This window comes from Schistocerca cancellata, chromosome 1 (genome assembly GCF_023864275.1).
Source record: "Schistocerca cancellata isolate TAMUIC-IGC-003103 chromosome 1, iqSchCanc2.1, whole genome shotgun sequence".
In the NCBI taxonomy this organism is placed as follows: Eukaryota; Metazoa; Arthropoda; class Insecta; order Orthoptera; family Acrididae; genus Schistocerca; species Schistocerca cancellata.
In genome coordinates this window covers 26,200,082-26,217,430 of record NC_064626.1, presented here as the reverse complement: position 1 = coordinate 26,217,430, position 17,349 = coordinate 26,200,082, and the positions used below count along the sequence as shown (strand labels likewise).

At 40.9% G+C, this 17,349-nt stretch overlaps 1 protein-coding gene across 1 annotated transcript in view; it reads left to right on the top strand.

Moving 5' to 3' along the window:
- Positions 1-16,557: 16,557 nt before the first annotated feature.
- LOC126164785 (differentially expressed in FDCP 6 homolog) overlaps positions 16,558-17,349 on the top strand; it is a 112,568-nt gene continuing 111,776 nt past the window's right edge. The window contains exons 1-2 of the mRNA XM_049920268.1: positions 16,558-16,808; positions 16,894-17,013. Coding sequence (XP_049776225.1) covers positions 16,701-16,808; positions 16,894-17,013 — 228 coding nt within the window. The 5' untranslated portion in view covers positions 16,558-16,700. The remainder of the gene's footprint in view (positions 16,809-16,893; positions 17,014-17,349) is intronic.

The window sequence follows — 17,349 nt, the reverse complement described above, 5'->3', positions numbered from 1 at the left end:
TATCTCCTCCACCCCCACCCCCCCCTCCAGCCAACTCTCCCCTGCCCACTGTCTAACCTGCAGCACTTCACTGTGCTCAGGCCAAGCTGTAGCTGTTAAAACTACAAGAAGACTTGCAGAAACAGCTTAAAGATCTTCAGGCTGCAATACGAATGTAGGATAACAGAGTGCCATGCCCACAGTTGTTGAGAGATGACAGAAATTCAATAAACAGGCAAGCTGACAAATATGAGATAAAAATCAAGACAAGAATGAATGTGCAATCTCTGCAGTTCTTGCCAGAAAAGCTGGAATTATGGTTCACAATGTTAGAGTTAGTATTTGCACAGAATGACAGGATCCAACAATCACACAGCAGTAGTCTGTGGTTGTATGCTAATGATGCTGTTGCGTATGGGAAGATATGATCATTGAATGACTGTAGGAGGATACAAGATGACATAGACAAAATTTCTAGTTGGTGTGATGAATGGCAGTTAGCTCTGAATGTAGAGAAATGCATGTTAATGCAAATGAGTAAGAAAAACCAACCCATAATGTTTGAATACAGTATTATTAGTGTGCTGCTCACCAGTCACATCGGTTAAATGTCTAGGACTCATGCACGTCGCATAAGGACCATGAAGATAAGATTCAAGAAATTAGGGCTCGTACGGAGGAATGTAGACAGGCGTTTTTCCCTCACTCTGTTTGCAAGTGTGACTAGTAGTCGTACAGGGTACCCTCTGCCACACATCATTTGGGGGCTTGTGGAGTGTGTATGAGGGTGCAGACAAAAAATTAATGGTATTGTTAATAGTTTGTTAGATAGGTCAGCCACTATAGTGACAGATGTTACATCGAAACCACTGCAAGAACAACGCTCCATATGTCTGAAGGAAACACTAATCAACTAGTTGTGTAAAACAGAGCAATGGGTGCAGCAGGTGCTGCATAGTGAACAGATAAGTGACAGAAAGCTTTCAGAATTCTGGCAGCATTTACAAAGCAATGTTGGAAAAGAAAAGTTATCTGACACAACGCGATGACGTGTATAGATGGTGCAGCTGCCTGCAGTGGTTAAAGCAGCTATTGTTATGTATGAAAGAACTGATATAAATTCAGTAATGACAGTTGCAGACAACGTGTATGTAACATTGGACAAGACAAACATATTGGCTGTAATGAAAGTGGCTGCAGGAATCAACACACAAGAGACTGTGGCTGTCCAGAAGGAGCAACGTAAGGACAATAGTAAGCAGTTAGGTTACTTGAAATAGCAGATAGAAGCGTTACAGAAGCAAGTTGCTACGCTAGCAGAAGGTAAGAAGAATACACCCAGACAAGACGCTGGACGCAGTACAAACGAGCCAGATTCAACATGTTGGTATCATTGGCATTTCGATGAGTGGACCTCAAGGTGTACAAACCCAAATGTTGCCAGCACCCAACAGTAGGCATATTGGGCCATAGAACTCATCAAAAGCTCCATAACAAAGAAGTCAAAGACAATTTTGCCCCAAAAAGAGTGAGTAACCGAACAAGCCTGCTAACATTGTCATATAGATAATACTTGAGATATGTTCAGGTGGATGTACCTGTCAGTGCATGAAATGAAAATATATCTTGATCCTTGCAATATACTTTGTCAAAGGATAAATAAATAAAAAAAAGAAAACATACCAAAGACTGCTGTTATAACTCCATAAAGGTTGATCAAGTTTTTAAGAATGCCATTCGGGTCAAAGAACACAGCACAGACATGGCAGGGCAGCGTTTTGTTGATGAAGTCCTAAGAGGCTTTGCATACCTGGATAACATCCTGGTATTTTCCAGGACTGCCACAGCACATGAGGAATATCTCAAGGTCCCGATAAACAAGTGTGGCATAGTGGTCAATGAAGCAAAGTGTACTCTGCGGCAGAAGCAAGTGAATGTCTTTGGCTATGCAGTTTTGGCAGCCAGCATCCACCCCTTAAAAGATGAAACTGAAATGATAAAGAACATACCTCACTCGACAGACTTTCGTCAATTGAGAAGATTCTTAGGGGTCGTAAACTTCTACCATTGGCATCTACCTGGCGCAGTCGAGGTATGAGGGCTACTGATGATGGCGTTGGCAGGTAAAGACACCACATGTCAACAGCATTGGCAGTGGATCCCTGAGATGCAATGAGCCTTCAACCAGGTTAATGCCAGGTCACAGAAAGTAATTCTTTTATACCACCTCATGTATGATGCACCATCAGCAGTAGTCATAGACACCAGCCAACAGGCAATTGGAGCTGCACTACAATAGTATATGGAAGCATATTGGCAACACTTAAGTTTTTTTTCTCATAAAAACCACAGCATCCCAGATTGAAATGGGGCATCTGATCAAAAACTACTAGCTGTGTATGAAGCAGTAAGGTAGTTTTGCTCATAAGTAGAGGCCAGACAGTTCATAATATACACTCCTGGAAATGGAAAAAAGAACACATTGACACCGGTGTGTCAGACCCACCATACTTGCTCCGGACACTGCGAGAGGGCTGTACAAGCAATGATCACACGCACGGCACAGCGGACACACCAGGAACCGCGGTGTTGTCCGTCGAATGGCGCTAGCTGCGCAGCATTTGTGCACCGCCGCCGTCAGTGTCAGCCAGTTTGCCATGGCATACGGAGCTCCATCGCAGTCTTTAACACTGGTAGCATGCCGCGACAGCGTGGACGTGAACCGTATGTGCAGTTGACGGACTTTGAGCGAGGGCGTATAGGGGGCATGCGGGAGGCCGGGTGGATGTACCGCCGAATTGCTCAACACGTGGGGCGTGAGGTCTCCACAGTACATCGATGTTGTCGCCAGTGGTCGGCGGAAGGTGCACGTGCCCGTCGACCTGGGACCGGACCGCAGCGACGCACGGATGCACGCCAAGACCGTAGGATCCTACGCAGTGCCATAGGGGACCGCACCGCCACTTCCCAGCAAATTAGGGACACTGTTGCTCCTGGGGTATCGGCGAGGACCATTCGCAACCGTCTCCATGAAGCTGGGCTACGGTCCCGCACACCGTTAGGCCGTCTTCCGCTCACGCCCCAACATCGTGCAGCCCGCCTCCAGTGATGTTGCGACAGGCATGAATGGAGGGACGAATGGAGATGTGTCGTCTTCAGCGATGAGAGTCGCTTCTGCCTCGGTGCCAATGACGGTCGTATGCGTGTTTGGCGCCGTGCAGGTGAGCGCCACAATCAGGACTGCATACGATCGAGGCACACAGGGCCAACACCCGGCATCATGGTGTGGGGAGCGATCTCCTACACTGGCCGTACACCACTGGTGATCGTCGAGGGGACACTGAATAGTGCACGGTACATCCAAACCGTCATCGAACCCATCGTTCTACTATTCCTAGACCGGCAAGGGAACTTGCTGTTACAACAGGACAATGCACGTCCGCATGTATCCCGTGCCACCCAACGTGCTCTAGAAGGTGTAAGTCAACTACCCTGGCCAGCAAGATCTCCGGATCTGTCCCCCATTGAGCATGTTTGGGACTGGATGAAGCGTCGTCTCACGCGGTCTGCACGTCCAGCACGAACGCTGGTCCAACTGAGGCGCCAGGTGGAAATGGCATGGCAAGCCGTTCCACAGGACTACATCCAGCATCTCTACGATCGTCTCCATGGGAGAATAGCAGCCTGCATTGCTGCGAAAGGTGGATATACACTGTACTAGTGCCGACATTGTGCATGCTCTGTTGCCTGTGTCTATGTGCCTGTGGTTCTGTCAGTGTGATCATGTGATGTATCTGACCCCAGGAATGCGTCAATAAAGTTTCCCCTTCCTGGGACAATGAATTCACGGTGTTCTTATTTCAATTTCCAGGAGTGTATATAGACCACAGGCCTACAGCCTTCATCTTCAGCAAACACAAGGACAACTGGTCCCCAAGACAATTCTGATGGTACAAGTTTATTTGACAGTTCACAACAGATATTAGGGACATCAAAGGAGTCAAAAACGTAGTGGCTGACTTTTTTTCATGGGCAGAGCTATCCCACATACAATGGGTTACGAGCAGCTGGCCACAGCACAGGCTACTGATACTCAGCTCTCGAGCAAATTGACGGGACTGAATTTTAAGCAGTTACAGCTAATAGGGACTACAGTAAAGATTCGGTATGATATGTCAAAAAGCTAACTCAGACCTTTCGTACCTAAAGGACTACATGAAACAGTTTTACATGGAATTCACAAATTCGCTCACCCTAGTGCAAACACAAGCTTAGGCTTATGATAGAGTGATTCATATGGCCCAGTGTATGGAAAGATGGAAACATTGTCACAGGTGGGCAATGACATATGGTGTGTCAACAATGTAAGGTGGCAGACAAGTCCATAAGCAAGTGGTAGAATTTCCAAAAATGTTAAGACCATTTCTCCCATCTACATTTGGACATTGTAGAATCACTTCCCCCATCAGAAGGATACCAATACTTGCTAACAGACATTGATGTATGTACTTGGTGGGCAGAGGCAGTACATTTTAGCAACATGGATATCACGTTTCTGCTGCCCATTGTACTTTGCCTATGCCGACGAACATACAGGATACCTACAGGTTGTGCTTGTACATAAGCTTGTTAATAATTTATATAAGAATTTTTAATGTAAGTAGCATTGACCATGAAACACTTTTTTCACGGTGCATTTCAAATGGTGTTAATCTGCAGCATCAAGGAGCTTCATTCTCACAAGTATTCAAGGAAATGAGACAGGATTGAACAGGACATCAGGGTCAAGGTTTCTGTGGAAGAAAGTTCTGACACTGATGCTGGTGGAGGGAATGGTCTCATCGCCTGCTAACATTGGATTTTAACCATTTTTGTCATTCTCAGTCATATCACAATACCGGTTTTATGGTAGTGAATTTTGTTCTTTTTGTATTCTTAGCCTCTATTATTTCTGTTTGTTTTCATGACACATTGCATATGTTTTATGATGAATTAGATAATTTTTACACAGGGCTAGTTGCACAATCTCCGGTTAACAGCCAGCTGAACTCTATTCTCGGAATAGCACAAGAAATGCGTTGTATGAACCCGGAATAATACCTATGGCTGTGTTCACAGTGGCATCGACAAAATTTGTCAGACACTGTCACCAAAAGTTGCCTAATAACATTGGCCAACAGTGTGGTCATAGTGCATCCAATCTCCATCGTCAGTTTTTGGTAGGGTCAAGGAGGTTAGGTTAGAATCTATTCCATGTGTGAAGTATGTTAGATTTAAAGCTAGTAGGATGGGATGGAAACCACGACACCTCCGTGCTTGGATACGACTGCTGTATAACAGCTTCTGCTATCAAAAATACGCCAAATGCATGTGAATGAATTTTCTTATCTCATAAAGAACACGGTGAGTTCTATACACTCTGTCCTCAATTACTAGAGTAATCAGACAAGTTTTACGAATATACGAGATGTGGTAGAAATGTTGTGTTACACACTCAAGATAATTTGTGGCGACATTGAAAAGAAAGTTATAAACACCCTGTTTTGCTGTATTTATTTAAAGTTGTGCAGATGCACATCAATTAACCTTCAGTGACTGTCACATAGCACAAGAGTAGAAAGACAAGCATAAAGTGCAGCATAAGATACTCTCAAAACCTAAAGCAGTTAAAAGTGGAAATACCTACCTATACCGCATTTTGCAAACCACTTCATATTAACAGAATCACCATCCTACTGGCATAAAAAGCCAGTAAGCAGTAATAATAATTTGTAGACAACTAATGACAACCTACCACAAAAAAGATCCAGTACAGTAACTATAAACACGTAAGAAACATCACCTTTCTGACTTGAACAAATTGTTTTTTGCAGTTACAATCTATGCTAAAATTTCCAATAATTTTTTTTGCATATTTGGAGTTTCGAATAAACCTATGATTTCAGTCCATAGATTCTGAACTATACCCCGATTATGATATTTTCATCCCCAGGATGCCACAAACTCATTCTTTCGTGGGCTAAATTTATCAGCTTCTCACACTCCATATTTCATGTATGAGAACATTGGTTGATTTGACTGAAGAAAATACCTAATTTGAATTTCACCGATTGTCGTCCGAAATCTGTACATTCGGGAGATAAAATTGGCAATAGTGTGACCACACACGTAGTGGCATCCTGATTTGAAAAGATCAGCCATTTCCTGGTCGTGTCGGTCATCAGTGGAATCCACTGACACTGGAACCACTGCGACCACAGCCCAACTGGAGAATAAACTAGAGATAACTTAACTGCCGATTTCTGGCCAGTTAGCGAACAGGGGAATAAGTTTTCAAGGTGGCTGGGATAGTGACAGATGCAGACAGCGATAACGAGATTTTGGCTGAACTGTTCATGAGAATGAGGAAGGGAAAGAAATAGAGACGCCGCCGAATCCAAATTTATATCCACATTTTGCTTGTCAAAGGAAACCATACTTCATATTGGCAATCTTGTATGTGAGAAAGTGGAGCATGTGACAGACAGATGAAACTATTTCTTTGCTTTCTTAAATAATACTGTTTCTTTGTAGTAGTATTCATTCGATTTCAGTACCTCGTGAATTCTGTCATGTTATTTATATAAATCAGCGCATTAAAATGATGATTCTTAGAAAAATAGTTTTGTTTTTCTGGTGTATGTTACACTCGCCACAGTAGCAAAAAGTACCATTTCAATTTAAGTGGCATAATAGACTTAACCAAATTGAAAAACCACACTAGTTACATGTACTGTTTATATTAACAGCTTTTTCTGTTCTTGATGAAACATTGATTTTTCATATTGCAAAACATTTTGATAAAGCAAAATGATCTGATAAAAAAGTAGTGTCCCAATTTCATCAATAGCAGAAAATATTCTATGCCCTGATCTGTAAACACCACAGCAGTATCGGAACAACTTTGCATCTTTTAGTGAAAATATTTGGATCAGAGACCCATTAATGCTTCAGAGCAAGAACATTGTCTCCCATCTACCATTATTCACTTACGCCAAGGAACTATTTATTCTTACTCAAGCTAAGTTTAACAAGATAAGATTATGAGAAAAGTTAGCCTTTTTTAAAAGTGATGATTCCCCAGCTATTGAACATAGCTGTTGTTTCTCAGTTATTAGTATTAGCCACAAACCCCACCCATATTTATCATAAATTAATAGCTATGTTTGTATATTATAAGAGCAGCAGTTATTGAATCAGTATAGTTGTAGCATGTGGGAGTGCCTGGAATGCTATGTTTTGAACTTACCTTGAATATCAAGTTTTTCAGTGTTCTCCTTTAAGTCAAACTGTAGCTAGCTGAAGGTAAATTAACTCAGAAAACTCTATAAGTTACAAGAACATAGTTAATTTTGATTCAGCTAACAGGAATGTTTAGTTATTGAACCTACATAATCATAACAATGGATGGAGTGACTGGCCAGTTATGTTTTTTAAATTTCTCTTGAATTGCCTCATGTCATTCTTTTCTTTCATTCAGAAAAGACTCTGTTCCACCAATGAACCAGCTACTACAGTCACTCAAATGTTGGGTGTCTAATGAAAGACGCCGGGGCGGGGTCTGAGGTTCACACAGCATGTTTGCCGGCTGTTGTCACTATGCGTAGTCCTCGGACACCAATACCTTCCCTGTGCTTCCTACACTGTGCGACTGAGTATACTGACGTTTCATTTTGAGTTTTTTTGTCAAGTTTAATTGAGTGCATGTCTTCTATACAGTCCGCCTGAGTGTTTTGGTGTTTTGCTTTGAGTTTCCTCTAGAGTTTCCATTTGGTATTGTATACACGAAAGATCATGAGTGTTTCTTGTGTTGAAGTAGGCAAAAACAGAATCGTATGTGGAATGACGGACTGAATTCATATCAAAATTTCCTAAAGATTTGATGATACATAGATTAGTGAAGAAATGAGACTGGATCTGTGTTACAGATGTGAAGGTCTAGAGAACTTAATGTTTTAACCAGAAATAAATTAGATGAGACATGGGAAGCCTCGTAAGGGTGTCCGAGAAAGTCTCTGCATCGTTTGACACTTCACACTGTTGTATCAAGAACATCTGGTGACAGATCTGTGCACAAACTGAAATTGAAACCATACAAAATAGCTGTAGTGCATCAACTGAGGAACTCAGCTACTGTTGTTTGACATTATTACTGCAGCTGGCTGCTGGAGCCTTTGAACAGTAAGTAAGTTGATCCTGTGATTTTTTCCCCTGTAAAGCATGACTGCATTTGTCAGGATGTAAATTCTCAGAACAACAGACATTAGAGCTCCGAAAAGCCTCATGAATTACATCAACAATTGCATGACATCAAAACAGGAGTGTAGTGTGCAATTAGTGCAAGATGAATTATTGGACCAATCTTTTTCCATGAAATAATATGTCTGACAGGTATGTGAAGAATATAGTGCATCATTTTTTTTTTTTAGAACTAACACCTAACAAAAAGATGTACCATTATTTCATACAGGACAATGCAAAAACACACATCACCAATGTTTCTATGACAGCAATATAAAGTGTTTTTGATGATAGGATAGTTGATTGGCCTTCTCGTTCTCCAGATCTAAGTCCGTGTGAGTTTTACCTTTGGGGAAAGTTAAAAGACAAGGTGTATGCATCCCCACATGCTCGAAGAGTTGGAAGACAGTCTTTACCCAGATTTCGGCATCTAAAATTCGTCGAGTGTTTGCTAACGTGTTGAGCAAATGTCAGGCTGCTGTTACCACAGAGGGGCATCACTTTGCACACCTGCTGTGAATAAAGGTAAACTTAAGTTAATCAAGTGACAAACATTTTTATGCTTAACTCAGGGGAAGGGTGCGCGCAGCCAGCTACCTGCAAATTAGTGTCCGAGAGAAGGGCGCAGCAGCGGCTGTCGGATGTGGTGGCGACAGCCAGTGGCCGTGCTACACTATGCATGGGCTTCTCCCAGGCATCTTTCATGAGACACCCTGTATTTTGCCTCTGGTGATTTCTTTCTGTCCATTGGAGATTTCTTTGGTATTGGCTAGGGGACAGCCAGATCAATTATTAAAAGGATGTGTATGACACTGGACAACATGCACGAGAGGCATATTTTAAAAAATTATTTCAGTTCTCTGATGTAATTAAAAGAAAATATATTTAGTCTGTAATCTTCTGTTTTAATTTTTATTATATGAGCCTAGTTTAGAGCTTTATGATCAGTTTTTAACCAACACAGTTGTTAATCCCTTCTCTTGTTCTTGTCAAGCTACTTTTGAAGCAGCTCCTCTGCAATTCTGCTAAATCTTTCCCATTTGAGAACAGGTACTTTTATTATGACATCAAAGGTGGAAGTTCTAAGCAGAGATGACGAGAAAAGAAGGATGAACACAGTGAAGGTGTCACACCCCTGGTTTCTTCCCCTTCCCCTCCCAGATTACATATAGCTGCTAGAGATGTTTGTACAAGACAGAATTATGTATTAAACAGTTATTCTTCCTTAAACATTTAGTGTGAGATATGAAGTTCATGCAAATGAAACTTAGTCAGTGTGCCTACCTTTGCCTTCCACATAGGGTGGCACCACGTAACTGCGGGTATGGTGGCGCCATCTACTGGCAGAGAGAGTGACGCGTGTGCACCGTTTGATGTTGCTTATCGCCAGTTTCATTTCACGTCAAAGAGAAGGTGGTCACACAAGCTGTCATCCACTACCGAACATGCAAGCCAGTAAGCAGGAAAGACGAGGAGTGATTCAATTTTTTGCGGTGAAGGGAGTTGGAGACCGTGAAATGTATAGATGGATGAAGGCTGTGTACGGTGAGTACAGTCTGAGTCGTTCAAGTGTTGTGGATGGGGCAGACGATTTCTTGAGGTGAACAAGTCACTGGAAGATGATGCTCGTCCTAGACAGGCTCATTGTGTTCACATTGGAAATGGCTGTGGAAGTGAATCCTTCAGTCTTGGACAAGTCCAGAATCATCGTGGATGAGATGCATCGGTTACTGGGTATTAGCATGGGATCCGTCCACGCCATAACGCACCAACACTTGAACTTACCGCCGAACATCGCAATACTCAAATGGCGCCGTCTTTGAGTCTTCTGCAATGTTATCATGAGCAGCAATATGGCTTTCTGTTGCGTACTGTCACACGTGACGAAACATGGTGTCACCATTTTGAACCGGAAAGCAAGTGTCAGAGCAAGCAGTGGAAACATGCGACTTCACCACCTCCAAAGAAATCAAAGTCCATGCACACCAGTTCAGGTAAGGTCATGATGTCCTCCTTTTTTTATCACAAGGGACCACTGCTTGTCAAGTTCTTGGAACGGGCAACCACCACCAGTGCCCAGCGTTATCAAGCCACTTTACAGAACCTTAGATGAGCAATCAAATCGAAATGCCGAGACATGTTGTCCGATGGCATTATCCTCCTGCATGATAATGCCAGCCCGTACACGGCAAATGCGGTGAAGACAACATTACAGCAGTTTCGGTGGGAAACAGTGGAACATCCACCGTACAGTCCCGAACTTTCACCGTGTGACTTTCTTGTGTTTGGACTTCTAAAACAAGCTATTTGCGGACATCGATTCACAATGGACAATGAAGTGTGTGACTGGATCCAGGCCTGGATCCGACAGCAGCCTACTAGCATCTCCTAGGATGGAATTGACTGGCTGGTGTCGCAATGGGATAAATGTGCTAGCAGTTTTGGCGGCTATTTTTGAGTATGTATGCTGGGTATAACTACATTTTTTGAGTTAATAAAATCTTTACTGTTACTTTACACTAGTGACTGGGTTTCATTTGAATGCCCCTTATACACACAACAATAGCGTTCAGTTTGAGGTGTGCCATAGGTACATGTCTACTCCTGGACTTTTTTTTAAGTTGTTTATTGTAAATTCTGACATCTTGTTCTTCTTGTGTACTCAATATAATTAATAATCACCACATGATAGAAACAGAATTTATATGTACCCAAGAACTGCAAAAGTGGATGCACAAATAGTGTTCAATAATTCAGCAAGGGTATTTTCTGTATAAGACCTGTTGCTGCTGTGATAAATTATTCACTCAGAGAGAGAGAGAGAGAGAGAGAGAGAGAGAGAGAGAGAAATACCACAGCAAGCTAGACAGTAGCACCTCTCAGAATTTTCAGTGAAATTAATCTCCATGATGTCTGTGTTTCAGTTTGTAGGAGACACTGGCAAGGCCAACTATTTCATAAGACAGACCTTTTCTGTTATAACTTTACGTTAATCATACGTCTTCTGGAGCTGCTCTGTTGATCTATGTTAAGCTGGTTGTGAATGGGAACTGTAGCATATTTTTTCCTATACTTTACTTGGAAATCTAGAAAGATCTCTTACTGGTCAAATAACAAATACCAGATCATTTAACAAATTTAAAAATAGATCGTTATACATATAAGTATCTTGCCAGTTTAATTAAATGTTTTGCACTAATATTTTAATTGAATGTGACTGCAGCAGTTTTTGCGTTTGTTACCATACTCCTGAACTCATTCACAGTATCTGCTAGCCTTAAAGTACCCTCAGCTGAAAAGTTTTGCAACCTGGAACCCTTATCACCCATGTTTGACATGCTATTTGTGGGTACGATGACAGGGAAATGTGAAAAGACGTATGTGAAAGTACCCAGACCGCTCATCAGTTGTTGCCAGCTTAACTGACATGAATACTATTCCAGGAACAACTAACCAAGAAATAAAATGGTAACATACAATACACACTCCAAGTTAACACATGGTAAGTCTATTCCTCAGTTAGCTAGCCCTGGATTTATCCTAAGTTGTATAACCGGCTCAAGGGCAGCCGGTTAAGCTCTATTCCTGGAATAGCATGAGAAATGCGTTATATGACCCCAGAGTAATGCTGAAGCGAAGAATAAACTCGGAATAACTTAATAAAATGGTAACATACAATACACACTCCAAGTTAACACATGGTAAGTCTATTTCTCAGTTAGCTAGCCCTGGATTTATCCTAAGTTGTATAACCGGCTCAAGGGCAGCCGGTTAAGCTCTATTCCTGGAATAGCATGAGAAATGCGTTATATGAACCCAGAGTAATGCTGAAGCGAAGAATAAACTCGGAATAACTTAACCAGCAATATGGCCAGGTAGCGAGTGTAACCGGGGAATAAGTTTTCAAGAAGGCAAGGATAGTGACAGATGCAGATAGTGATGACAAGATTTTGTCTGAACTGTTCATGAGAATGAGAAAGGAAAAGAAAGAGATATGATGCCGATTCCAAATTTATATCCAGACTTTGCTTGTCAAAGGAAGCTTTACTTCGTATTGACAACCTTGTACATGAGAAACCGGAGCATATGATGGACAGGTGAGAACATTTCTCTGTTTTCTTAAATAATGCTGTTTATTTGTAGAAATATGCATTCGATTTCAGCACCTTGTGAATTCTGTCATGTTTATGTAAATCAGGCATATTAAAACAACGATTCATGCAAAAATAGTCTTATTTATCTGACGTGTGTTACAATTCCTGCAGTAGTAGAAAGGGCTGTTTCACTTCAATAAGCAGGCATTGCCTCCATGTTGTTGTTGTTGTTGTTGTTGTTGTTGTCTTCAGTCCTGAGACTGGTTTGATCCCAAATCAAAGAATCACACCAGTTATGTGTACTATTTGTATTAACAGCTGTTTCAGTTTCAGACAAAAACAGTGATTTTTCATGTGGCAAAACTTTGCGATAAAGTGGTAATGTTACAATTCCAGTCAGCTACATTACTTCAGCAGCAGAAAATGTTGTCCCACTCTGTTTTCTATTATGAATGACCCTTTCTGTAAACATTACAGCAGTGTCAGAACAACTTTCACCTTTTAATGAAAATATTAGGATTATAGGCTTCAGAGCAGGAACATTGCCTCCCAGCTACATTTATTCACGGAAGCCAGTGAACTATCTGTGCCCTCTCAAGCTAAGTTTAACACTGTAAGATTAACAGGATACTAACTGTATTTAAAACAGAAATGGCGATGTGTCCCCAGCTACAGAACATATCTGTTTTGTTTCTCATTTATCGGTGTTATCTACATAAGTCCATCCATATTTATCATAAAATAACAACAGGAATCTAGTTAATGAATCTATGTTGTTGTAGCATGTGGAAGGAGTGCCTGGAATGCTATACTTCCATCTTTCCTTGAATATCAAGTCATTTTTTGGGTCCTTTATTTCGGATTGTAGCTAGGTGAAGGTAACTTAAACTGAAATATCCTATGTAGAAATTCTGTGAAGTACCATTTTTTCTGAATTGTTGGCTTATTATGACTGTTTAATGCAACAAAACAATTGATATTATACTAATGTTCAGAGTTCATTCAGCCACATCTGTAGCAGAAAATGTTGTTCACACTTATCTCACATTGGGACAACAACTTTCCACGTTTTAGTAAATGCATCAGAGCAAAAAGAATTATACACCACCTAGAATTATTCCTATAAAAATATAAATTATTTGTGCTTACTCAAGACAGATGTAACACAGGAAAATTAAGAGGAAAGTCAATCTTTTTAAGAAAGCAGTGGATATGGCTGTCTTATTTATTGATTGAAACTTCCTGGCAGATTAAAACTGTGTGCCAGACTAAGACTCGAACTCGGGACTTTTGCCTTTCGTGGGCAAGTGCTCTACCAACTGAGCTACCCAAGCATGACTCACACCCCGTCCTCACAGCTTTACTTCTGCAAGTACTTCATCTCCTACCTTCCAAACTTTACAGAAGCTCTCCTGCGAACCTTGCAGAACTAGCACTCCTGTGCTGGGAGATGTTTCCAGAATGAGATTTTCACTCTGCAGCGGAGTGTGCGCTAATATGGAACTTCCTGGCAGATTAAAACTGTGTGCAGGACTGAGACTCGAACTCGGGGCCTTCGCCTTTTGCGGGCTTCTGTAAAGTTTGGAAAGTAGGAGACGAGGTACTGGCAGAAGTAAAGCTGTGAGGACGGGGCATGAGTAGTGCTTGGGTAGCTCAGTTGGTAGAGCACTTACCCGCGAAAGGCAAAGGTCCCGAGTTCAAGTCTCGGTCTGGCACACAGCTTTAATCTGCCAGGAAGTTTGATATCAGCGCACACTCCGCTGCAGAGTGAAAATCTCATTCTAGTTATTTATTGATTATTATTATTATTATTATTATTATTATTATTATTACCCACATTTATTTTTATCATAAAATAAGTGTTATACGTGGGTCATAAGAACATAGGTACTTGTCATTCAGCTAACAGAGAATCTTTGGTTGTTGATTGTACATAATCAGAACAGTGAAAGGAGTAGCTAGCAAGTTACGTTTTTAAATTTCTCTAACTGTCAAACAAATTGTTACATATCATGCTTTTTTTCTTTTCTTTTAGAAATGACTCTGTTCCGTCAATGAGGCAGATGCTACTAACACACAAATATTTTGCCTCTGGTGATCTGGTGTGTGTGTGTGTGTGTGTGTGTGTGTGTGTGTGTGTGTGTGTGTGTGTGGTGTGTTTTTTAGACTTCTTGGTATGGGCAAGAGGGCAGCCAGCTGGATTATTAAAAGGATGGGTGTGACACTAGACAAAATAGACAAGAGGCAGTTTGTTAATTATTTCGGTTATCTGATGTAATTAAGTGAAAATAAAATAAACACAGGTATATGGAATAAGATTTATTCTGAAATCATTTGTTTGATTTGTATTTTCTGGTCCTAATTTTGAACTTTTTTTAAAAAAAGAAAAAACTGTTCTTCCTCCCTTCTTTTGTTCTTGTCATGGTACCTTTGAAGCACCACCATCTGCAACTCCGCTAATTCTTCCACATCTGAGAACAGGTATTTTATTCTGGGGGGGGGGGGGGGGGGACTTACAGTTTTAAGGTGAGATGACTATAAAAAAAAAGCAAGGACACAGCGAAGGTGTCCTGCCTCCAGTTACTTCCCCTTCCGTCCCATACTACTAATAGCTGATAAAGATGAGTGCAAAAGCCAAAACTATGTATTAAATAGTTACTGTAACGTAAACATTTAGGGTTAGATATGATAACAGCTTCCATTTGGATACGTACCTAGGTACATCTCTGCCCCAGTATTATATAAAATATTATAGTTGTTTATGCTGTAAATTTCGACATATTATTCTTTATACATATGCTCAATATAATTATTAATAATCACATCCTGGAAACAAGATTTATATATTTCCAATAACTGCAAAAGTGGATGCACAATGTTCACTAATTCGGCAAAGGTACTTTCTGTAGCAACCCCTTGCTGCTGTAGCGAATTAGTCTTTCAAAGACATAAATAAAACAGCAAGCTAGCCAGTAATACCTCTTATTGTCAGTCAAATCAATCTCAATTATGTTTGTTGTCACGGCTGGAGACTGAAACGACCAACTATTTACAATGGAGACAGCATTTCACTGTTATATTATGTCCCTACTTGGATTGTACCGTTCTCTTGACAACTTGATCAATTAGTAAATTTCATTATACACAACTTGGAACTTACATTCCACGTATGGGAGCGCCACCGATCTGCTAACTTTTCTAGGCATAATAATTACATGTTTCTTTCTTGGGGGGGGGGGGGGGGGTAGTGTACGTCTATTGCAGCTGCTCTGTCGACCTGTGTGAAGTTGTTTTTGAAAGGAAACTTACATATTTTCACCCAAACTTTACTCGGGAATCCAGAAAGATCTTTTATTAGTCAAACAACAAGTATCTAATCCTTTACTAATTTTACGATAGATCGCTATGCCGTTATTCATGCAAGTACCCTTTGGTGTATACACTTCTGTTTTCATTGACTGAGATCTCAGAAGTTTTCGTATTTTCTGCTACACTCTTGAACTGTCTACAGTATATGTACCAGCTTCAAAATAGCCACAAATTACAACTTCGCGATCTGAAACGCTTGTCGCTCACGATCGGCACACTATTTTGCAGACGACGAGTAATGTAAATACTAAATATGAAATGACGTACGCGCAAACAAAGTTGACACTCGGCGCTGTTGCTGATGGGAGCGATCGTAAACGCATTTCCATTTGGACCCTTAAGTCGTTGCCAACTTTAACTGGACGGGAACGCTTTTCCGGGAGTAAAACGTCGTACAACGCGTACTCCAGGTTAATGCTAGATTTAACCCGAGATTGTACAACTGGCCCATAACTCTATCATTTGACTGTGACGCCCCTTGCCTTCCGTTGACGTCGAGTGTGAATCGATCTAGAGATTGCTGTCTTATATCGAGAGAGGAGTATTACGGTTTTCGCATACAAAATCTCTCATAATGTTCGATTAGCAGACTTACTTTCTAAATTGTTCCGAAATATATTCAGTTTTTGGCAGATGACCGTATTTTGCATTGACCTTTTTCATCAGGCCTGCGTGTATTGTGTGCCGTAGATTCAAGGGGAAATGTATTTTATCCTCACACTCATTGATTACCGCTCGCTTCAACAAAAAATTGCGACATATGCCAAATGGCAGCGTTACAGCGTGAAAAAGTACGTTTTTTCGGAATTCTGGTAGTAATCTTATTTCAAGTGAATTTCCCTATTCTAGCAGAGATAAGTGAGCACTCTAGATCTGTGATTGGCGTAGCCCGTCGTGTATCCCCCCAATCCGAAGACGTTACCATGTAAGGCGTATAATAAGAATCCAGTTTGTGTATGTTTGTGGATCACCTGTTGAATGAAAGCGATGTCTGTCATTTTAAAAAATGTTATGAATAGCATATGGCATGCATTTAACGCGCTAACGTCAGATAAAAGCGGTGTTGTGGTGAAATCGAGATTAAAAGTAAATGTTTTTGCAAACTCTTCTAAATAAATGTCGATGCCCTTAATAGGAAGAGGAATAGAGTTACACAGACTTTTTGTTACAGGTCCTTACAGCTAATATTGGTACTTTATTGGATCTTTACGGCGTTGAGAAGGGATTAGAACACTATCGCAGCACAAAATGTCTGAATTTTGGACACTATAGTTATTATTTACAACGAGAGGTACGTATTGCGAAATGGGAACGAGGCGTTTACCGAGTTATAGTGATAGTTCTGGCGAATTAAATGCATAAATTTGAATCAGCGATATTTAAAATTTCGCAGGAGTGGCATTTCAGTATTTGTTAGGCAGTAGAATTATCAATTGGTGTCGGCAAGCACTCGGATTCACAACAAAATGAGTGGACATTACCATTAATCTTCACTAGTTTGTACTTGTTAGATTACATTACCATTAACCTTCACTAATTTGTGAGAATGAAATAAATGTTTCGTTTTTGCCTCGTCTGTAAAAGTCTTTTCACTTAGAAAATATTGATTGCACAAAAACGAGCCGTA